General features: G+C 57.3%; 2 protein-coding genes across 10 annotated transcripts in view; one reads left to right on the top strand and one right to left on the bottom strand.

Moving 5' to 3' along the window:
* Positions 1-19,979, top strand: part of PIK3CD (phosphatidylinositol-4,5-bisphosphate 3-kinase catalytic subunit delta) — a 50,012-nt gene extending 30,033 nt beyond the window's left edge. For 5 of the 6 annotated variants that reach the window (XM_047723817.1, XM_047723821.1, XM_047723819.1 and 2 more), the window contains 22 exons: positions 6,453-6,625; positions 8,933-9,161; positions 9,241-9,470; positions 9,878-10,057; positions 10,366-10,515; positions 11,025-11,114; positions 12,162-12,383; positions 13,020-13,116; positions 13,206-13,336; positions 13,789-13,839; positions 13,908-14,075; positions 14,194-14,315; positions 14,468-14,611; positions 14,734-14,833; positions 14,954-15,132; positions 15,207-15,319; positions 15,492-15,570; positions 16,132-16,299; positions 16,845-16,968; positions 17,094-17,239; positions 17,427-17,559; positions 18,289-19,979. In XM_047723817.1, coding sequence (XP_047579773.1) covers positions 6,485-6,625; positions 8,933-9,161; positions 9,241-9,470; positions 9,878-10,057; positions 10,366-10,515; positions 11,025-11,114; positions 12,162-12,383; positions 13,020-13,116; positions 13,206-13,336; positions 13,789-13,839; positions 13,908-14,075; positions 14,194-14,315; positions 14,468-14,611; positions 14,734-14,833; positions 14,954-15,132; positions 15,207-15,319; positions 15,492-15,570; positions 16,132-16,299; positions 16,845-16,968; positions 17,094-17,239; positions 17,427-17,559; positions 18,289-18,426 — 3,135 coding nt within the window. In that variant the 5' untranslated portion in view covers positions 6,453-6,484 and the 3' untranslated portion in view covers positions 18,427-19,979. The remainder of the gene's footprint in view (positions 1-6,452; positions 6,626-8,932; positions 9,162-9,240; positions 9,471-9,877; positions 10,058-10,365; positions 10,516-11,024; positions 11,115-12,161; positions 12,384-13,019; positions 13,117-13,205; positions 13,337-13,788; positions 13,840-13,907; positions 14,076-14,193; positions 14,316-14,467; positions 14,612-14,733; positions 14,834-14,953; positions 15,133-15,206; positions 15,320-15,491; positions 15,571-16,131; positions 16,300-16,844; positions 16,969-17,093; positions 17,240-17,426; positions 17,560-18,288) is intronic. The other variant, XM_047723822.1, reaches the window with a different exon arrangement.
* Positions 19,980-20,081: 102 nt separating this feature from the next.
* Positions 20,082-22,069, bottom strand: part of CLSTN1 (calsyntenin 1) — a 79,484-nt gene continuing 77,496 nt past the window's right edge. For all 4 annotated transcript variants that reach the window (XM_047723823.1, XM_047723825.1, XM_047723824.1 and 1 more), the window contains one exon: positions 20,082-21,633. In XM_047723823.1, coding sequence (XP_047579779.1) covers positions 21,436-21,633 — 198 coding nt within the window. In that variant the 3' untranslated portion in view covers positions 20,082-21,435. The remainder of the gene's footprint in view (positions 21,634-22,069) is intronic.

Raw genomic sequence — 22,069 nt, 5'->3', positions numbered from 1 at the left:
TAGATACCGTGCATAGCCGCCTTCAAGACGTTTCTGAGACGCCTCTTGAGCTTTCGGGGTGGTGACTTTCAGCTCTGAAATCCGGGTTTTTGACAGATGTTTTGTCCTGAAGTTCTAAGAACAAAGCATCTCTCTCTAGACGGGTTCACGCTTGCTCTGGAGTAACAGGTGAGGGTACAGACCTGTCTCATTCAGGGAACCCTCAGGGAGGACGAGGATGTTTACCGCTCGGATAAGCAGGATATAACTTCCCTTCTCCCCGCTGCTTGTCCCCTGCACCCAGCCGGCTGTGAGTGACTCATGCGTTCCGTGGAAAGCTGTTCCCTAGGGCATGGGACTCCAGCACAGAAAGCCCGTCTTCCCATTGAAAAACACTGGGCAGTGGCTCCTACTCAGAGTGTCAGCCACACCTGCGATGGCCACGAGAAAGACGTGGAACCCTAGCAGACCCAGAAGACAGACTCACAGCCCTAACACAGTGGAACTTCCAGAGAAGCGAGAGGGAGGCCTCAGGGGTCCTGAGTTTGGCACAAGCCACCAGCCAGCCGGTGTGCCAGTGCCGGGGAGACTAGTGGATGGGCTGCCACCTCATTCCCGGGCTGATGGAAGCACTGTGGCTGGGACCCTTGCTTGCCCTCCTCTCTTAGAAATAGATTAGGGCCCTAGGGGCACCTGGGTGGCCCTCTCGGTGAAGCGTCTGACTCTTGATTTCAGCTCAGGTCATGATCGTTTGATAACTGTGCTGATGATTCGATGCGGGCAGACAGGGCGGTGGTGGCTGACTCAGAGCAAGGAAGGGTGGCTCGTGGTTCATCTTTGGTGGGTGTCTCTAGTGCCTTGAGGTGGGTCTGGCCCTCGCTTAGCCTCTCTCTCCAGGCCATCTCACGCGTCTCTGGGGGGAGCCTGCTGACCCCCAGTAATGCGCTGGGAGCGGCAAAGACCTCTCCCCTAGGCTCCATGCTAGGGGCTGCACCTTTGCTGTCTTCACGGGGGTGTTCGCAAAGCGGCTCGGATCACTGTGTCTGAAATGGACCTCTTGCCATCTTGTTGCCCCCAGATCTGTTTCTCCCTCACACTTCCCCCATTTCAGTGTATTCCCCCCCCCCAAGTCTCCCAAGCCCACACCCGTCTGTCATCCTTACTTGTCCCCCGCGAGCCCCCATCCCATCCGCCAAGCTCCTGAATATAGCCTGATTCCCGGCCTTTCTCATCCCTGGAGGCCCGAGCTGGCTTCTCTCTGGTCCTTCCACGCTGAGCCAGCAGCACCATTCTGGATGCAAATCGGGCCCTGCGCTCCTTTGCTAAGGCTGCCCATCACTCTCTGAGTGACACCCAGGCGTCTCCCCTGTGAAGACTCCCCAGGACTTGGTCCCAGCTGATCTCTTCACCCCATCTCATCCCTGTCCTCCCCTCCCTGCCCCACCCGCTTGCTCTAGTGGGCGTGGCCTGCCTTCATCCGCCGTGGACACGGCTGGCCCGCTCTGGTTCTCTGCTCCGGTGTCCTCTTCTCAGGGGGGCTCTTCCTGGCCTCCCCCCAGGGAGTAGGCTCTCTCCATTACATCACCGTTTGGCGTGTCGTCTTCCCCCTGTTGATGGAATGTGTGATCATCTCCCTACCTACTCCGTGTGTGGGTATTACTGTCTCCCCCGTGCACTGCTCTTGGGACTTAATAAATAGTTTAAACTAATATATCTCAGACTGAGTCATATGTACAAAATATCAAATGCGGTGATACATGGGTGCCAGTTACTTCCATGAGATGAAGTCACCAACAGTAATTGTGAATTCTGCATTCAGATCCAAGAGATTTCATTGAGAGAACCTGACTTCCTGGGAGAAATACCTAGAAGTTTGGCAGCCAGAGAGCTCAGTATAACCGTTGAAGAACTTTCTTGGGGGAAGGGGCTGATAAGATTTTATTAAGCTAAGCAGTGGGAGTCTGGTACCCAGAACATTCCTCGACAGTTGGCCTGTCAGGCCCCATCCATAGCATCTTTTTTCGCAGAGTACCAGACTTTGGCAAGAGTCTAAAAACTGTGTTGTAGGGAGAAGAGAGGTACTGAGGTCATCACCCAGGAGAAGGAGCCATCAGGCAGCTCTGGGTATCTCTAGATAACAACACAAAGATCAGGGTTAGCTCCAAGAGGCGGGCCAATTTCCAAGGAAAGAACTTTCTAAATACTAGAAGCTTCCTAAAATGGAACGTGCAGCTGCAAATGACCGAAAACAACAACGAAACCCACCCCCCCCCAAAAAAAAACCCAAAAAAGACAAACCGTTCCAAGTTAAAAAAAAAAAAATGGTGGGGGGGTGAGAGGCTGGGGAGGCAGGGAGATTTTTTTGGCGAATAGAACTGAAAATCCAGGGAGAGCCTCAGGCATGGCTGGATCCAGGGACTCAAAGGCTGTCTTCAGGACTCCACCACTCTGCTGTGAGCTCTCCTCTCCTTCATGGTGGTCTTTTCTCAAGTTTCACCCCTAAGAGCAGCAGGAGGTGGTCACCAGCAGCTCTAGGTGGATATTCTCTTTTCTGCTACTCCAGGAGGCAGTACCTGAAGACAGACACCGGGGTGTCAAAGGCACTGGACTGACTTGTCATTCTCACTCCCATCCTGGAATCACTGTGGCCAGGAGAGGACGCACAGTGATTGGTGGGCCGAGCCTCCTCCTGGTTCCAGTCCAATTCCTGGAGGTGGGGTGGGATGGGGGGTGGAGTTCGGGGCTCTGGGTGGCTGGGCCTGAAGTGGCCAGGAAGTCAGCTTGGCTGAACCACTCCTACTGAGGGTGTGTTGAGTTTGTGAAAAGTCCCCAGCTTCCAGATCAAGAAACTGAAAAGTACCAGCACCCAGAAGCCCCTCGTACCCTTTGACCCTGGGGTAACTGCCCTCCTTCTGGGGTCACCCCGTCTCCCCCTCCGCCGCCAACATAGATGAGCTCTGCCTGTCTTCTCTGTATAATTAGAATCGTGAGCACATACTCTTGTGCCTGACTTCGTTTGTTCAGTTGCACGTTTATGAGATTCGTTTACACTGTTGTGTGCATTTGTAGATCGCTCATTGTCATTGCTATGTAACATTCCACCGGGAAAAGAGGCCATCATTTATTTCTCCATTATACTGCTGATGTGCATTTGGGAAGTTTCCAGTTTGGGACTATTCGGAATAGCAGTGCCGTACACACTCCTGTTTGTGTTTGCTCTTGCACAGGGACTCATGTTTCCGATGAGTGTAGACCGAGGTGTGCAATTAATTGCTGGGTCAGAGGGCATCACCTGCTCACTTTAATAGATACTGCCAGGACTGGGTACTTTGTCCAAGCGGTTGCAGCCATTTGCGTTCTTGGGGCAGTTCTAAAGTCCCCGGATTAGTTGGCACCTTTGTCCCATACATTGTGGGGTGATGAGTCTGAGCTTCCTGGAGGGTTGGGGTTTGTGAGCAGCTGAACTTGGGTTCTGGGCGCACAAAGAGAGAGAGGGTTCCTGCTTCCTCCCGTCGCATCTCTGACATTTGGTTACGTCCTGCCCACACCATCCGGGGTCTTCCTTCCTTAGGCATGAGCTTTATACACGGAAGTATGACCGTGCATCCCAGACGGGTGAGGTTAGTTGAAGGCTTCCTTCCACAGCACTATGGGGCAGAAGAGCGGGGGGTGCATTTGTCTCAGGCACCGCCCCTTTGGCTGGAGTCCCAAGGAGCTCATGCTACTTGTGCCCATCTTGGCCTCGGGATTGAGTGGCCGCAGGTGCCCTGACTTCCCGAGCGTGGGCAGAACGCTTGCAGTGTTGGAAGTGGATTCTCGAGGATTCCTGCCTGTCCCTCCCCACTATTTTGAATCAGAAAGAAAGCCTTTGGCCTGGCCATTCTCAGAAAGAGGAACCCAAAGTAGGATGTGGTTTTACAATCAGGAACTGGATCCCAGTGGTAGTGACATGGTCGCACCAGCGCGACGCATGTCGTACTGCTCCCAGCAGATTCTACACTTAGCCCGTCAGCGAGGCTGAGGTCTGGGCCCTGTTGGCAGAGCCCCTAAAAGAATATCTCCCCAAGCTACACAATCCCTCTCAGTTGTTTTTCTGAGTCATTTACATCTAGTTGGATGGGACCCCAGGGTAGGGAAATCTTTCTCGAAAGAATAAAAACCAGAACGTAAAGGACAGTATTTGACTACATCAGCATTACGAACTTTTCCTTCACCAAAAAAGGCACCATAAACAAAATGAAAAGATGACTCAGACCAAAAGAAGATATTTCCAACTCATTTAAGCAACAGATAAATTGAATCTGGAGTATATTTTTTAAAAACCCTATAAACCAATAAGAAAAAGACAACTCCACAGGAAAAAAATGGGCAACATTTATAAGCAGGCTCTTTGCAGAAGGTAAACATTTTTATGGCTCATCAGGGAAATGCAAATTAAAACAACAAAGGAGCATTCTGTGCACATCAGATTGGCAGAAACAGTGAATTGGACGATACGAAGCGCCGATGGAGATACGGAGAGTAAGCCGGGACAGCGCTGGTCCCGTTGCTAACGGGCACCACTGCTTTCCTTTAGTAAAGCTGAGGCTCTTGTTCTAGCTGTCATAGGTCATGGCCATGATGCGACAGTTCCCCCAGACCGGTGTGGTCCAGCGTGGTGGCCCCCTGCCAGGTGTCGCTCTTGAGTACTTGGAAATGGGAAAAGTGACTGAAGAACAACATTTTTAAGCATTTTCTTTCATTTTGATTCATTCAAATGTCAGAATGGATACTCAACTCATTTCTTGGAAAACTTTTCAGTCTGTTTGGAGCAACTTGAGTCCACGGCCCTCCTTTTCATCTGTGAAGTGTATGACATTGACATAGAGGTCAAGTGTTTCCGGTGGAAATGTAGGATCCAAGCTGCAGTGTGCTCTAAGTGAAAACACACACCAGATTGCAAAGACTTCATGCCCCAAAAAGAATGTAAACTATCTCATTAGTAATTTTGCCACGTTGAGGGCCATTTTGAAATGACTGTATTTTGGATATATTGGGTTAAGCAAAATAGATGAATAAACTTAATTTTTATCTTCTTACTTCTTTTGAATGTGACTGCTGGCGACTTTGACATCACCTGTGTGGTTCCCATTGTATTTCTTTGGACAATGCTCATCCCGACTCTACGTGCACACAAAGCAAGGTGTGTAAGGAGATACATTGTAGCATTGTTTGTAATAACCCGAAAGAGCAGAAACAAACCCTGAGGTTCATCAGCAAGAGAAGGGGTAAATAAACTGTGCTTTCTTGGCACAGGGAAATAGCACAGGAGTTACAATGAATAAGCCGGACCTACATGTATCGATGTGGATTAGCCTAAAGAACATAACGTGGGGGGTACCTGGGTGACTCAGTGGGTTAAGCCTCTGCTTTCGGCCCGGGTCATGATCCCAGTGTCCTGGGATCGAGCCCCGCATTGCATCGGGCTCTCTGCTCAGCAGGGAGCCTGCTTTCCCCTCTGCCTCTGCCTGCCTCTCTGCCTACTTGTGATCTCTGTCTGTCAAATAAATAAATGAAATCTTAAAAAAAAAAAAAAAACATAATGTGGGTTGCAGGTTGCAGAAGACTTGCTCTTCAGAGCTATTCCTACCAAGTTTGAAAACATGCAAAACTGTTGAGAATTGTTTGTGGATACATGTTAGTACAATCAAAGTATAAAAACATGCATGGAAATTACACATAACCAGAATCCAGATGGTGGTAGCCTGGGCGGGACGGCGGGGCGGTGGTGGTGGAGATACCCAAAAGACCTTTAATTGTGTCTATAGCATTTTATTACTGAAGAGTGGGTATGACTGAGGGGGGATACTTCAACAAGTTGTTTGATGGCCAAAGCCATTTTTAAGCCACTTGGTTTCTGGTTAGGAAGTTTCCAAGAGGGGCGCCTGAGTGGCTCAGATGGTCAAGCATCTGCCTTCTGTTCTGGTCATGATCTCAGGGTCCTCGGATAGAGCCCCGCATCAGGTCCCTCTGGCTGTTATTTCCCTTGCTTGTGCTCTCTCTGTCAAATAAAAAAAATGTTTTTAAAAAGAAAGAAAGTTTCCAAGAACTGCAGCCTTTGGTCCTTTTCGAGTCCTGGGTTGTCTGACCAAGGATGCTGCCATCCCCCGCCTCTGTCTGCCAGCTGGGGGCTGTGTGTGTGCATTCCCGCGTGTGTGCATTCCTGAGAAAAAATGATTTGGAATAGGTCTGTTGGTGTCTTGAATTTGGGCCACTGTGCTGAGGGATGTAGGGTGTCATGAGGTGGGGGGGCAGAGTCTGGGGGACGGAAGCCCCAAGCCACCCCAGGCAGGACGAGGCCCCAGAGGGAGGAAAGACTCCTTCCTGAATTTCCTGCTGCCAAAGGTCCCAGCATTCTGATTTTCCAGAGAATCCTTTCAAAGGATTCATCAGCATGCTGAGGATGGCTCATTTTGCCTTTCCTTCCTTTTCAGGACAACCAGGGACTGAGAGGTGAGAGAGCAGAATGCCCCCTGGGGTTGACTGCCCCATGGAATTCTGGACCAAGGAGGAGAATCAGAGTGTGGCTGTTGACTTCCTGCTGCCCACGGGGGTCTATCTGAACTTCCCTGTGTCCCGGAATGCCAACCTCAGCACCATCAAGAAGGTACGATCCCGACCTTCGAGTTTGGAACTCGGAGGGCAAGACAGGCAGATGGCCAGGCTCCGATCTGAGATCCTATAAAACAGATTTCAGAAGATAAATAATACCTAAAATTTGTTTTCAAGCTTATAGTTAGAGCACAGCCTGCATTCTGAATTCAGCTTCTCCCTTAATCAGGACAGGGTTACAGTTGCTGGATTCCAGTGGGAGCCTCGGGGTGTGGTTCCCATGGTGGCTTTCCCTTTTCTCCATGACTGTTGACTCCATGATCTGGAACCGATCCCCAGCCCTGGCCACTTGAAAGAGTCTTATCAGTCTTTTCTCTGTAGAGCTGTCATTGTAGTAAACATCATCTTTGGAAATAGTTTTGGGTTTTGTTGAATAATTTTCAGGGGTGGAATACTGAGTCAAAGGGTTAGACATCTGGAAAGGATTTGGCAGAGACTGTCTTGTGATCTCCCAGAGGGCTCATCTCACTTGCGAAGTGTGGGATTTAGTGGGTCATGCCAGAGGGCAAGACCTCAGCTCAGAATTTTAAAAGCTTATACTTGGGAGTGGAACAAAAAAAGAAAAAAAAGGAAAAAAAGAGGAAAAAAGCAGTAGATCATTTTTGAGGTTTTATTTTTATTTTTTAATCTCCCCTTTCTGGGAGATTTCTTTTTTTTTTTTTTTTTTTTTTTTTGAGATTTCTTTAAAAATTAAATTTCTTGGGGCGCCTGGGTGGCTCAGTGGGTTTAGCCTCTATCTCTCAAATAAATAAATAAATAAATAATCTTAAAAAATTTTCTTTAATTACAATAGAAAAATTAAATCTCTACCCCCCCATTTCAAAAGTAATATGGTTGCATTGATTGGGGCAAAGAGGGAAAAGTAGAAGGAGGGAAAAAAAATCACCTGTGATTCCGCTCTTAAGAGACAACCACAGTTAACACTTGGGCTCTTCTGTTTTCTATGGAGTGTTGTTTTTTGTGATAATTCCGGTTATGAACTTTGAGATTTTTTTTTTTTTGAGTGAACATAACCTCTTTCTCATGTGATTAACTCTATTGTAAGGATAATCTGGTTTTCCTGAGCCACACATGCATCGCTACTGCAGTTCCGACAGTGCAGAAATACAAGACGCCTGGGTCCCTGTGCGCACCCCAGTTTGCCTTTGGCGCCTCCATACTTTTATTTCTCCGAGAGGCCAGCTGGTGAATATTCTCGGCTTTTCTGGCCATCTGGTATTTATCGCAAACACTCAACTCTGCCAGTGCGGGCCCAGGGCAGCCTTAGACGCAGCGTGAATGAGTGGGTGTGGCTGTCTTCTAGTAACTGGGGAGTGGACCAGGTTTTGCCTGCAGACCCTACTTCCTCTTGTCAAATCCTGCTCTCTATTCATTACTATGTTTATTCGAGTTGTTTTTATGGAAATGGGCTTGAATTATATCTGCTGTTATATGCCTTGTTTTTTTTTTTTTTTTAAGATTTTATTTATTTATTGGACAAAGAGAGACAGAGAGGGAACACAAGCAGAGGGAGTGGGAGAGGGAGAAGCAGGCTTTCCGCTAGGTGGGTACCCTGATGGTGGGGCTCGATCCCAGGACCCCAGGATCATAACCTGAGCCAAAGGCAGACGCTTAACAACTGAGCGCCCTAGGCGCCCCTATACCTTCGGGGTTTTTTTCCCACTGAGCATGTCTCTTAGAGCCTTCTGTGCCCGTTCATACAGGTGTTCTAGATTGTGGGTCATGCCCCGCCCTCCCATCCCTTTGTGCTGATGGGCCTAATTACCCATCCCCCGTGGAAGATGAATAGGGCTGGTCTCTTCTCTCCCGTCTTCTCTGTGACTCAATGCTGAACACCTTTGCACTAAAACTTGACCATTAGATGGCTCTCCCAGGGGTCCCCTGGGGACACCTCGTCCTGAGGGCACCCGCTGACCGCCCTAGCTGAACACAGCCCATAGAGGGCTTGACGGCTCTCTTGGTGTGCTCAGCTTTTCTGAATCCGTTGCCAACATTTGGAAATCAGAACCCCAGAATGATTAGCTGCGGGGGAGGGTTGCCTGGAGGTCATGTCCGGCCGGCTGTCTCTCAAGGGTAACATACAGGGGAGACTGGGCAGGCTTTCGGCGTGGACCCAGCACCTTCCATAGAAGGGTAGCGATGGAGGCTCAGGGGACCCGTGGGGTCAGCGCTCACGGGGTCTGGAGAGGACAGGGTTTGGGGATCTCGGCTTTGCGGCTGAGGCCTGCCCCCAGCCACCTCGAGGCTCCCCGTGGCCCTGCATGCCTTGGCTGGAGGGGCTGACCAGCCACTGTCCCTTCAGGTGTTGTGGCACCGAGCCCAGTATGAGCCGCTCTTCCACATGCTCAGCGACCCCGAGGCCTACGTGTTCACCTGCGTCAACCAGACCGCGGAGCAGCAGGAGCTGGAGGACGAGCAGCGGCGGCTCTGTGACATCCAGCCCTTCCTGCCCGTGCTGCGCCTGGTGGCCCGAGAGGGGGACAGAGTGAAGAAGCTGGTCAACTCCCAGATCAGCCTCCTCATCGGCAAAGGTGACCCGCGGGCGGGTGGGCTGGCCCCAGCCCGCCCCCCGCCGCCCCCCCGCGCTGACCCAGCCTCCCCGCCTCGCAGGCCTCCATGAATTCGACTCCCTGCACGACCCCGAGGTGAATGCCTTTCGCACCAAGATGCGCCAGTTCTGCGAGGAGGCGGCGGCACGGCGGCAGCAGCTGGGCTGGGAGGCTTGGCTGCAGTACAGCTTCCCGCTGCAGCTGGAGCCCTCGGCCCGGAGCTGGGGGGCCGGCACCCTGCGCGTCCCCAACCGGGCCCTCCTGGTCAATGTCAAGTTTGAGGGCAGCGAGGTGAGCCCATGGCCCCTGCAGGGGACGCTGGCCCGTCTGCAGCACCCGAGCTGCAGGGACGTTTCCCCATGAGACTTCCCAGCACCCCCCCCAGCACTTGGGTCCGCTGTCCTCCCGGTGGCACCGGCTGGGACTTGCAGGGCACCCATGCCTGCGAGGGGCTCAGGCAGATGTCCCACCGGGCAAGTTGGACGAGGCCGAATGACCAGATGGCCTTGGTCATGGGTCCATTCATTCGTTCAGTAACTGTTTCTGGGCTTCATCAGACTCTGCCTCACGTTGGGGGTGGCGTTGACGGCGGGGGGTGGGGAGCTCATTCCGGACAAATAGGCAGAGCCACCCTCTGCGTCCCGGAAGCCATGGGCCCTCTGCGAGGGTGGAGGGCTGACCCTCCCTCCTCCCCCTAGGAGAGCTTCACCTTCCAGGTGTCCAGCAAGGACGTGCCGCTGGCGCTGATGGCCTGTGCGCTCCGGAAGAAGGCCACGGTGTTCCGGCAGCCGCTGGTGGAGCAGCCCGAGGACTACACGCTGCAGGTGAACGGGAAGCATGAGTACCTGTACGGCAGCTACCCCCTCTGCCAGTTCCAGGTGAGGGCTGAGGTCTGGGAGGGGCCCTGCGCTCCTGGGCTCCCCAGGGCCCCAGGCCAGGGCCCGGCTGGTCGGAGGGAACTGGGCCTTTGGGGGTCACAGCCAGAGCGTCCCCTCGCTGGGCTGCCCTCCCCGGGGCCCCAAGGAGGGCTCCATCTTCAGGAACTGGGTGGGGGAGCCAAAGGGTCAGCAGGAGAGGCCGGGAAGACCTGGGATCAGCAGTGAGGGCATCGGGGAGTACCCGGGGCTGAGGCATGGCTGGGGCTGCCCCATCGGCCGCTCACTCTGCCCGCCACCCCCCATCACAGTATATCTGCAGCTGTCTACACAGCGGGCTGACCCCCCACCTGACCATGGTGCATTCCTCCTCCATCCTCGCCATGCGGGATGAGCAGAGCGACCCCGCCCCCCAAGTCCAGAAACCACGCACCAAACCACCCCCCATTCCCATGAAGAAGGTGAGTTGGTGCCTTCCACCTCCCCCTCCCCCCATCCATCCCTTCCTCCCCGCTGTTGTCTGGCCCTGGAGCCTAGTGGCAACGCTGAGGGCTGGGGGCCGGCCGGTCCAGGGTCCCTCATCTCATGCTCCTTGGTGGGTCGGTGTTGAGAGCTGGGCTTGAACTTGGTCCTCCACCAGTGTGCAGTTGCGGGGGGTGTTGTCTGAGCTTCCCGGGGCAGCCCCAGGCCCGGCTCATGGGCTGCGCTTCTGTTCTTCCTGCCCCCCCCTGCACTGGAGAGAGAGAGGCAGAACGCCATGCCCAGCAGAGCTCCGGGGGTCCTGGGCTACCTGCACGGCAAGCTTTCTGGCAGATCGTGGTATCGTGGTATCATGGGTGGGCATCTAAGCCTTCTCACCAACCGGCAACACGCACCCCACCCACGAGTGGCCAGGGGCGCTAGCCTCAGGAGCTTTCCCAGGATTCCTCTGCGCTGACGGCCCTGCTTCTCCCCCTCTGGCCCGCCCCAGCCTTCCTCCTTGTCCCTGTGGTCCCTGGAGCAGCCTTTCTGTGTGGAGCTGATTCAGGGCAGCAAAGTGAATGCCGATGAGCGGATGAAGGTAGGGGGCTCCTAGGGGCAGCGGGGATGTTTTCTGCACAAACAAGATGGCTGTGGTCTAGAGGGGTGGCAGAGGAAGAAGGGGGGGGTCACATGAAAGCCACCTGACCACATTACCCAGAATCCCTGCCTGGGGTGGCTGTGAGCTGCTTCAAAACAGGAAGGGGGGAGGGGAGCTGGCTGGCCAGCCAGTGGCTAATTCGTAGAAACCAGGCTCAGCGAGTTCTGGGTATTTGACTCGGGTGGAAGTTGTGGGGCCAGGCCCAGGGAAGTGGGAACAGCAGGGTCTGGGAGGTGACAGGTGCGGGAGAGGGGCGGCCCCGGCTGGGCCCTGGGGCTTTGGGACTCCCAGGAGGCACTTGGGAGGCGTGCTGCCTGGACCCCTGGGGGCCGAGCCCATTTCGGGGGTTGGTCACACACCCCATCTCCCTCCGTCCCCAGGAGGGGCTTATTGTCCCATCTGCGGGACGTTACTCCTGGGTCCATGGAGGTTGGTCTGTTGGTGGAGCACTTTTTGTCGGGGTGATTTCACAGCAGGCGGGGCTGGGTTTCCCTGACGGCACCCTGGAGCCCCAGCTGGAGGCGGGTTTCTGGCTGGGCCCCGAGGGCTGTCAGGGCGGAGTTGGAGGACACAGGGCAGGGGTGTTCTGGTGAAATGAAATCCTGCCTGCTCACGGGGCTCATATGATTCTGAGAAGTGGAGGGAGCTCGCAGGTTTCAGAGCAAGAAGGACCCCTGGAGTTCCCAAACCCCAGTAGGGAAACTGAGGCCCTAAGCGGGGAAACGACATCCCCGGAGCCCCACAGAGTCGTGGGGAGCCCATGCATAGCCCATGGTGCCCTGCCCTTCACCCTGTGGCCCCTTGTCCCACTCAAGCAGTCAGCTGTCCCCCTCTGGTGCTGCTTTCTTCCGAGGGGCAAGTGGGATTCGGACCCATGGGAAATGAAGACGTGCAGGAGGTTGAGCTTTAGGTGGGTGGGAGAGCCTCAGAGGGGCAAGGGAGTCGGGCTGTCTGGCACCTGGCCCCCGACACCCGTGTCTCCCCCAGCTGGTGGTGCAGGCTGGGCTCTTCCATGGCAACGAGACGCTGTGCAAGACGGTGTCCAGCTCGGAGGTGAGCGTGTGCTCCGAGCCCGTGTGGAAACAGCGGCTGGAGTTCGACATCAACATCTGCGACCTGCCTCGCATGGCCCGTCTCTGCTTTGCACTTTACGCCGTGATTGAGAAGGCCAAGAAGGCTCGCTCCACCAAGAAGAAATCCAAGAAGGCGGTGGGTGGGACTGCCTGGGAGGCTGGGGCCAGGCCTCCGGGAGCTGGTGTGCCGTGACCCAGGGCCACCGCCCCCCCACCCCCGTCCACTCCCAGCAGGGGTGCACCTCGGGGATGGGGGATAGGGGTGACCCTCCCTCTTATATCCCACCTCCCATTCTGGCCACCATCCTTGCCATGTGTCAGCTCTGGGTCTCAGGGCTGACGAGCAGGGGTGGACTCGGGGGCATCTGGAGGAACCTGGAGGCCGCTCTCTGGGCTGGCAGGACAGACACACTGTTCTCACAGGGAGCAGGGGGTCTTGAGTCAGCTGCCAGCAGGGAATGAATGGGGGTTGGGCACTGAGTCACCAGGTCCAGGATGTGACTGGACACTGAGCTACACCGACTTACCCCACTGCCGAGCTGGGCCAGCCATCTGGGGCTGGTGTGGTTGGTTTGGGGGCTTCTCGAGAAACCTGAAGTAGGGATGCCTCTGAGAGCAGAAGGGAGCCGAGAGGTGGCTGATCGTGCTTGCTTCCTCCCAGGGAGTCTGGGTGAGGGCGGGGAAGCTCGGCCTGAAGGCGATGGCCGTCCTGCCAGTGAGCGAGCCGAGCCTCTGCGGCTGCTGGCCCTGACCTGCCCGTGGTCTTTCCCAGGACTGCCCCATCGCCTGGGCCAACCTCATGCTGTTTGACTACAAGGACCAGCTCAAGACCGGTGAATGCTGCCTATACATGTGGCCGTCTGTCCCAGGTCTGTTCAGGCGGAAGGGAGAGGTGTGGGGGAGTGCGCTCCTGGAGGGGGGCATTCCCCAGGCAACTCCCGTCTGTCCCTGTGTCCAGACGAGAAAGGGGAGCTGCTGAACCCCGCGGGAACAGTGCGGAGCAACCCCAACACAGAGAGCGCTGCGGCCCTTGTCATCTGCCTCCCTGAGGTGGCCCCCTACCCTGTGTACTACCCCACCCTGGACAAGGTCAGCCCCTCGCCATCCAGCGTCTGCGATGGTCCAGAGGCCGTGGGGCTCCGGATGACTGTTCTTGATGCCGCCTCTGGGCTTCCCGCCACCCATCCCCTGAGTTGCCCGGGGCTGGGGCTTGGTCAGCACGCACAGTTGGGGACGTCCTTGATTCTCCAGAACCCCCATGTGCTCTAGAACAGTAGTTCTCGGTCAGAGCCATATGGCTCTCCAGGGGACTTCAGGCAAGGTTCAGAGACCCTTTTGGTTGTCATAGCTGGTGGGAGAGATGCTCCTGGCATCTGTGAGGTGGAGGCCAGGGATGCTGGGCACAGGACAGCACTCACCCCAAGGTCAGGGGTGCCAAAGGGTTGACACACACCCTCTGCCCTCCACCCCACATCCCGGGGGGCCCTGCCAGGGCTGGCCCAGGGTCCAGGTCCCTGCTGACGTGGAGCCGCTCATTGCAGATTCTGGAGCTGGGGCGGCACGGAGAGCACGGGCGCTTCAGTGAGGAGGAGGTGAGCCGGGGGCCGGGGGCGGTGGGGCGCCGGGCTGGGCCGCAGCTCACCCTGCCTGCCCCCCTCAGCAGCTACAGCTACGGGAGATCCTGGAGCGGCGCGGGTCCGGGGAGCTGTACGAGCACGAGAAGGACCTGGTGTGGAAGATGCGGCATGAGGTCCAGGAGCGCTTCCCAGAGGCGCTGGCCCGCCTGCTGCTGGTCACCAAGTGGAACAAGCATGAGGATGTGGCCCAGGTGGGGGCGGGGTTGGGGCTGGTGGCGGCGGGGGGGGGGGGGCGGGGGGGGGGAGCTTGTGTGCGGAGGGGAGGGCCTCTTGCCCAGCGGCCCCGTGACGGCCATCGGGCTCCCCCAGATGCTCTACCTGCTGTGTTCCTGGCCCGAGCTGCCGGTCCTGAGCGCCCTGGAGCTGCTGGACTTCAGCTTCCCCGACCGCCACGTGGGCTCCTTCGCCATCAAGTCTCTGCGGAAGCTGACGTGAGTCCCATGGGCTCCCGGCTCCTGGCGCGGGCGGTTCGGTCCGGTGTGCCCGGGCGGGTGGAGCCTGTGCTGGTGGCAGGGGGTGTGGCAGGGAGGACTGCACGGAGCCTGGGGTCTGCTCAGGTGAGGCCGGCCTCCCTTCTCCGCAGGGACGACGAGCTTTTCCAGTACCTGCTGCAGCTGGTGCAGGTGCTCAAGTACGAATCCTACCTCGACTGCGAGCTGACCAAGTTCCTGCTGGACCGGGCGCTGGCCAACCGCAAGATCGGCCACTTCCTCTTCTGGCACCTCCGGTAGCACACCCCTTGGCCCCCCGCCACCCCCCCTCTGGTCTCTCCCCCCCACCCCCAGCCCCCGCCCCAGGCCGTGGCCCTGCCAGGCAGCCGCTCAGCCGTCCCCCCCTCCCTCCCTCCAGCTCCGAGATGCACGTGCCCTCCGTGGCTCTGCGCTTCGGCCTCATCATGGAGGCCTACTGCAGGGGCAGCACCCACCACATGAAGGTGCTGATGAAGCAGGTGAGGCGTGGGGTCTGCTGCTCTAGAGCCCCCCCCCCCCGGGGGGGTCGGGGCCCAGGCTCGGATCCCCGCCCCCTCCGGGCCTCCCACGCAGGGCCTACGGTCCGGTTCTCCCTGCAGGGCGAGGCGCTGAGCAAGCTGAAGGCCCTCAATGACTTCGTCAAAGTGAGCTCCCAGAAGACCACCAAGCCCCAGACCAAGGAGTTGATGCACCTGTGCCTGCGCCAGGAGACCTACCTGGAGGCCCTCTCCCACCTGCAGTCCCCGCTGGACCCCAGCACGCTGCTGGCTGAAGTCTGGTGAGCCCCGCACCCCGCCCTGCCGGAGGCCCCGCGGAGGGCGCGCTCCCCGCTCACTGCTCTCTGGCCCGCAGCGTGGAGCAGTGCACCTTCATGGACTCCAAGATGAAGCCGCTGTGGGTGATGTACAGCAACGAGGAGGCCGGCAGCGACGGCAGCGTGGGCATCATCTTCAAGAACGGGGATGGTGAGCAGGCGGGCGGGGAGAGCTCTGTGGAGGCCGTGCCCGTCCCCCCGTCCCCCAACCGGAGAGGTGGGCTGAGGAGGTGGGGTCCTGGCAGTCTGGGGCCTGGGTCTGGCTGGGGGTGCAGAGCCCACCAGAAGCTCCTGCTTTTCCTTCCCCGGGGGCGGCTGCCCAGACCTCCGCCAGGACATGCTGACGCTTCAGATGATCCAGCTCATGGATGTTCTGTGGAAGCAGGAGGGGCTGGACCTGAGGTGAGAGGCCGTCCTGTCATCCGCTTGTCCTCGCTGTAGGCCTGGGACCCTGTCCCTTTGGAGGCATCCTCTGTCAAAGCCAGCAGGGCCACCTCCGTTGGAAAAGGGATCGCTCGAAGAAGAGCGGAGCCCGGTTTACATTAGGGCCAAGGGAGGCGATAGGGCCATAGAGGGAGGGAGAAGGAGGGCAGGCCTGGCACTCAGCATCAGTCTCGCTCCGTTGTTTCCTTTGCCCCACGCGTCCCGGGCCGCCTGCCCCGTCTTGGGAAGCGGTGGCATCCTCTTCCAGACCACCTGCGTTTCTCTCTGAGCAAACATGAGCTCGGCCAGAGTGCCGCCGCTTCTTCTGTGCATCTTGGATGCTGGGCTGATCTCTCCCGGGAGCCTTCCCCCGGAGTCCAGACATCCCGGACTCCTCCCCAGCACTTCTCCCCTCCCTTGCAGCATCTCCTGGGGCTGTTTTGGCTGTACTGAGCTGCTCTGGGTGGGGCGGAGTGTCGAGCTGCCCCAAGGACGGCCTGTGACCTGGGCAATTCCTTGCCCCTCCTCCCCTCTGGCTAGGATGACCCCCTACGGCTGCCTCTCCACCGGGGACCGCACGGGCCTCATCGAGGTGGTGCTTCACTCAGACACCATCGCCAACATCCAGCTGAACAAAAGCAACATGGCGGCCACGGCTGCCTTCAACAAGGACGCGCTGCTTAACTGGCTCAAGTCCAAGAACCCTGGGTAGGCTCTGGGCCCTGGGGACAGAGGCCTCTCCTTTCCAAAAGCTGCCGTTTAGGAGTCAAGGGTGAGGGGCAGGGCCGTTGACAGTCCTCATGGCTTCGTGGCTCAGCGGAGGACCAGGTCTGCTCTGTTGGGGCGGGGCGGGTCTCCCTTCCCCCAGGGGTCAGGGCCCGCAGACCTGCAGCTTGAGCTGGCTGAGCGGAGTGGTTCTCTGACCTTGAACCACTCATGGAACTGTGCACAGCTGGTTGCTTGACTGGCCTGGCTGGCCCTAGTCCCATGTCTCCGTGTGGCCCTCCCCACCACCGTGAGTGGACCGGTCTTGGCTTCCTTCCCTGAGAACAGGTTAGTTGGACAGTTGCCAGGTGTCTGAAGGCCGAGGCTGTGGGAGGAGCCCAACACCGCTTCCTCCCTGTCCCATTGGTCCCAGCGCATCATTAGGCCACATTCAAGGGGAGGGGACATAATAGACCCACCTTTTGGTAGAAGTTGCTGGGAAATGGCGTGGCCCTGGTTGGTCATCCTTCCCACCAACGCACACACAGGGAGGCCTTGGATCGCGCCATCGAGGAGTTCACCCTCTCCTGTGCTGGCTACTGTGTGGCCACTTACGTGCTGGGCATCGGTGATCGGCACAGCGACAACATCATGATCCGTGAGAACGGGCAGGTAGGGGCAGAGCCTGCGGCCGTGTGTGCCACGCCCCTGGCCCTCCCCGCCTTCCCTCCCTCCCGGCACCCCCTTCCCGACCCGGGGCCTCTCTTCTCTGACCGCTCGTCCTTTCCTCTTCTTAGCTCTTCCATATTGATTTTGGCCACTTTCTGGGGAATTTCAAGACCAAGTTTGGAATCAACCGTGAGCGAGTCCCGTTCATCCTCACTTATGACTTTGTGCACGTGATCCAGCAGGGGAAGACAAACAACAGTGAGAAATTTGAAAGGTGAGGGTGCTGGGGGGGGGCAGGGGGGGAGGGCGGCAGTCCCGGGCTGGGCTCAGGGTCGGGTCCTGCAGGAAAAGGTGGGGTGTGGTGGTCAGAGGGAGTGGGGGCGGTTTCCAGGGCCCGAGCAGGGTGGGAATGGCGAGGAGCACTCGGAGCCCCGCCTCCCACCTTCCTGCATCCCCTGCAGATTCCGGGGTTACTGCGAACGCGCCTACACCATCCTGCGACGCCACGGGCTGCTGTTCCTCCACCTCTTTGCCCTGATGCGGGCTGCTGGTCTACCTGAGCTCAGCTGCTCCAAAGACATCCAGTATCTCAAGGTAAATGCCAGAGGGTCCTCCCGGGCAGCCCCGCCTGCCCCCGAGTCCCCAAGGCCTGCCTGTGAGCACGGCGGACCCTACCGGGTATTCCCCTCACGGGTTCCTCAGGCCTCCCATGACCCGGACCCCACGGGGCACTCCCTGCGCAGGTGCCTCAGGCCGCCTGTGACCCAGCCACGGGGCCTGGTGGCATCAACCTGGTCCTGTGGCCAGTGTGTCGGGACCTCCCTTGGCCCACCCTCTTGTCCTGAGTTGGCTGCGGTGGTTCCGCTCAGATAGGAGGGTGGGATTAGATACCTTCTCTCTTCATTGAAAGATGCTTTGCCCTCCTATGGCTTTTTAGTGTGGGAGAAACTAGGGGTCGGGAGGGTGGTCAGGCACAACAGACGAGCCCCTGTTTGGTGCCTGGTTTGTGCAGAATGACGCTGCACCCCCCAGCCCCCCGCCCAAAGTTCATTTCCAGTGCAGACGGTGAGGCCACCTGTCCCACTCCGTGGACTTTGGGGGCCATGGTGCCTGGCTGGAATTGGCATCTTACTTGGCGGGTGGGTCAGGAGGCCCATCTTGGCTTGGGATCAGAACAGGGAGCTTTTCCCAGGGGAGGCGCTGGTGGCGGTCTCCTGATTGCCTTCCTGGAATTCTTTCCAGAGGGGTTTACCATATTCGGGGCAGGGGTGGGGCGGTCCCCCTCCTTGGGGGTGCGCGCACTGATTTCCGCTTTTGCCTCAGGACTCTCTGGCCTTGGGAAAGACAGAGGAGGAGGCCCTGAAGCACTTCCGGGTGAAGTTCAACGAAGCCCTGCGGGAGAGCTGGAAGACCAAAGTGAACTGGCTGGCCCACAACGTGTCCAAGGACAACAGGCAATAGCGGCCCACGAGCCGCCATCACAGGCTCCGGGCACCCGGCACCCTCGGCCGTCCTTTGGGGCTGAAAAGCCTGAATGGAACCCCACGGGCGAGAACCTATACACTGCCTTTTGTTTACACTGGTTATTTATTTGTGACTTGAAATGTTTCAGGAGCTAAACAGCCATAAATGGAAATGCATCCTTTGTGCAGAGGAGGGGCGCCATCCTCCAGCGCCCCCCGATCCGAGCCCCGGGCTCTGAAGGGGAGTCACTGTGAGTCGGGCACCTCCGAGGCTGCGTCTTGCTAAGGACTGTCACCCCGAGTCTTCCAGCTGGTGAATCAGAACCCAGCCAAGACTGCTCTCGCCGCCGCCACCGGGAAGCCTGCCTTCCTCCCGGGCTCTGGCTGGGCTGCACGGGGCTTGGCGCCTGGCGGTCGCCCTGGTGACAGGGCGCCCGTGACTCCATGCCCCCCTCCACCTTCGCGCTCTCCACTGACCAAGCGCCAGGCAGCTCCCAGAGGAAGCCTGGGCACCCTCCAGATTCAGGGATGCTTGCTTTCCACTTTTAAATTGACTCTTGGGTACGGGAATTCTCTCATCTCTCTGCTGTAAAGAGATTTTGTTTGCGGGTAAGAAAGAAAGTAGCCAAACTACTCACTGAACCTCAATGGCTCAGAATGGCCTCAGCCCCATAAAGCTTAATATATGCTGGTCCTCAAGAGATTGAAAAGATGGGAGCTTGGTTTGCGCGCCTTGATCAAGGCGAACGCGGTCAGAGTACTCTGTGCAGTTACCTGTCTCCTGCCTCATAAAGCAGGTTTTGAGGACGGGAGGGCTTGATCTCCAAAAGTCCCCCCCTTTAGTCTGCGTGCGCAACAGCTCTCAGAAGCGCGAGTCCGGCCGGTGATGGAATGTCTGTCTCTGATGGGACTTGGCTTGAAGCAGCTCAGGTTTTGCCTTTGGTGCACATGAAGAGCTCTAGAAATGCCCGCTTCCTGGGCCCCTCCCGGCCGTCTGAGGCTGTCTCTGGAGAGGGGGCTGAGAATCTGGGCTTCTCGAAGCCCACGGGTGAGCCTAATGTTAGCCGCCACCTTGGGCCCCGCCCAGCTCTATGACTGGTCTCTCAAGGGCCTGGCAAGGCCTGGCAGAGCCGGGAGCGGGAGCGGCTGCCCTCTGGACCACCTTCTTCAGTTAGAAGCAGCCAGAAGCAGACAGTGCCGCCCACAGAACACCACTGGCCACACTCTTGTCCCCAGCAAAGTGCTGAACTCCCTCGCCCCGCCTCACCGGTTTGGAAATAGGAGAAGCCGAGTGTATGTCTTTATGTTATGTTATTTATTTAAACGAGTCTCTGCTTCCTGGCGTTCTGGTTTGGGTACACGGCCTGTGTGCCTGGAGAAAAGAGTATTTTCTTTCTTTTTTTTTTTTTAAGTCGTATAATGTTTCTGTACGGGGAAGGTGAGTTCAACATAACTGATGTGAGCTGAAGACCAGCACTCTGTGAAGCCTTGAGGGGAGAGGTAAACGCATACTGAAAGAAATAAAGGCCTTTTTATGTTGTGTTCTCAGGTCAAAAAAAACAAAACCTGAAAAAACAATAAATAAAAAACAAAAAAAGCAAGCGGATGCAGGATTGAAACAAAGGCAGGACCAGACCTGACACACTCTGCCACTGGAGTTAGAACCAGCACTTTATTGTAGTGTACACACGTTCTGACCTCGTCAATATACACATCTGGAAAGCGACCCACGCGGAGCCCGCGCTAGCCTCTATCATTGTCTACACGGAGCAGCTACAGTGACAGGACGTGGAGGACGGCCACACACGACGCAGGACAGCCGCAGTGTCCTCGAAACTAGCAGTTATGATCACAGAACAGGATTCAAAATGATTTCCCCCCAGTTTTAGAAATCTAAAATTTTACATGAGAATTAAAAACAAAGTGCCGTAGGAGTTTAAGCTCAGGACTTGTCCTCTCCTCCTCCATCCCTGCGAGGCCGAGCAGCAGCGCTCCCCACTTCCAGGGAGTGGGGCTTCCCTCGCGCTGTCGGGGGGAAGCTGGCACTCTGCCTTCGGGCCAAGGGCGTCCTTGGAGTGCGTCTGTCCTCGGGCGTTCTAAGTATGGCCACTTGGGCCTGTTCTGCCTCCAAACCAAGCGGCCAGACGCTGTGCCCCATCTGTCCACACACTCACCAGCAGGGTGACGGACATCTAGGAGGTGAGCGCCCAAGGCTGCACACGAGGAGTCCAGCTTCCTGCGCGAGGAGCTGCCGGCCGCCCCGGCACTCCCTTCCCTCTGCCACGTCAGAAATGGGTAGAATCCCACAGGAAAAGCCTGGCCGTTTCCAGCCTCCAGAGAGGGGTTCCCGATCCAGTGCCCTCCCGCTGAGCAGTGCGGGGCTGGTGGGGGGGCAGGCAAGTCCACGCCCTCACTGCCTGGCCACCGGCTGAGCGGGTGCATGTGGCAAAGACAGAGTGGGGCAGGGCCCTCTCCTCTCGGGGCGGGGGTGGGCAGGAGCCCGCGGGGTGTCTCCTGTGCTGTGAGTCAAGCTTCAACTTGCATGCCAGTCCTGGGTCACGCTAGCATGGAGGACATGAGGAATCCCAGTTTATTTACAAAATATTAAAAAGTTCATCATCTACATATTAACCCCCACTCTGCCATTTTATACATGCACTAGTTTGGAAAAAATAAAAACTTTAAAAAAAAAGGAGGAAAACAGGATTACGAGGTGGGAGTGAGCAATTTTAACCCTTTGCCAACGAGTCCAGTCATTGCAGCTTTTCCAGGGACGCGAGGGGGCCGCGCAGAGCGAGCTGCGGGGAGTGCGCGTCAGCTCCCCGCATAGCTTCGGGGCGGTCTGGGTGGAGGGCGGGGGGGGCCTACACACCAAGCACAGGCAGATGGTCAGCGATGGGGAGGGTCTGCAGACCTACTGGCCAGAATGACTTTGTACACCATGGACCCTCGGGGCTGGGAGGACAGACGACAGCAGGAGAGGAAGCGGGGGGTGCGGCCTCGAGGCTCAGTAGCTGAGGGTAGAGTCGTCCCACTCCAGCTGCTGCTGCCTGCTCACGTTCTGCTGGTCCCCGTGCTCCCCCTCCTCCTCCTCGCTGCTTTCTGACTCAGCACTAGTGATGTCATCCTCTTCCTCCCCATCCTCGCTCTCCTCTTCCTCTTCCTCCTCCTCCTCCTCCTCGCTGCTGTGCTGGTCCTCGTACGTCTGACAAAGAGACAGCATGGGAACTGAGCCCGGGGCCCCCTTCTCTGTGCACAAGCCGAGTGTCCACGGATGTTCACCCTCCAGGAGCCGCAGAGGAAGGGAACTCCCCGCGTCACTCCACGCCGAGGGAGGGCTGGACTATCGTGGAAGTAACCTCATCCCAGATGGAGGGAAAATGGAGCTCTGGTCGCCACCCACGGGGTCCGTCACAGGCAGGGAGTGTGTTCCTCCCCTGACGGGGTGGCACGAGCTGGGATAAGGCCTCTCTGGGCCCTCAGTTTGCCCACCTGAAGAATGGGGACACCTGCACCTCCCCAACTTGTCAGGTGGGTCACATGACATTTAAGCCACATATATGCGGAGGTGCCATGGCCACGTGGCTTCTCTGGGGCGCGTGTCATTTTGCTCTGGCCTGCAGGGGCGTGCAGTCACAGGG

The sequence above is a fragment of the Lutra lutra genome, chromosome 4 (genome assembly GCF_902655055.1).
Source record: "Lutra lutra chromosome 4, mLutLut1.2, whole genome shotgun sequence".
Classification (NCBI taxonomy): domain Eukaryota; kingdom Metazoa; phylum Chordata; class Mammalia; order Carnivora; family Mustelidae; genus Lutra; species Lutra lutra.
The sequence above is the reverse complement of the archived record's forward strand: the minus strand, read 5'-3'. Positions and strand labels throughout refer to the sequence as shown.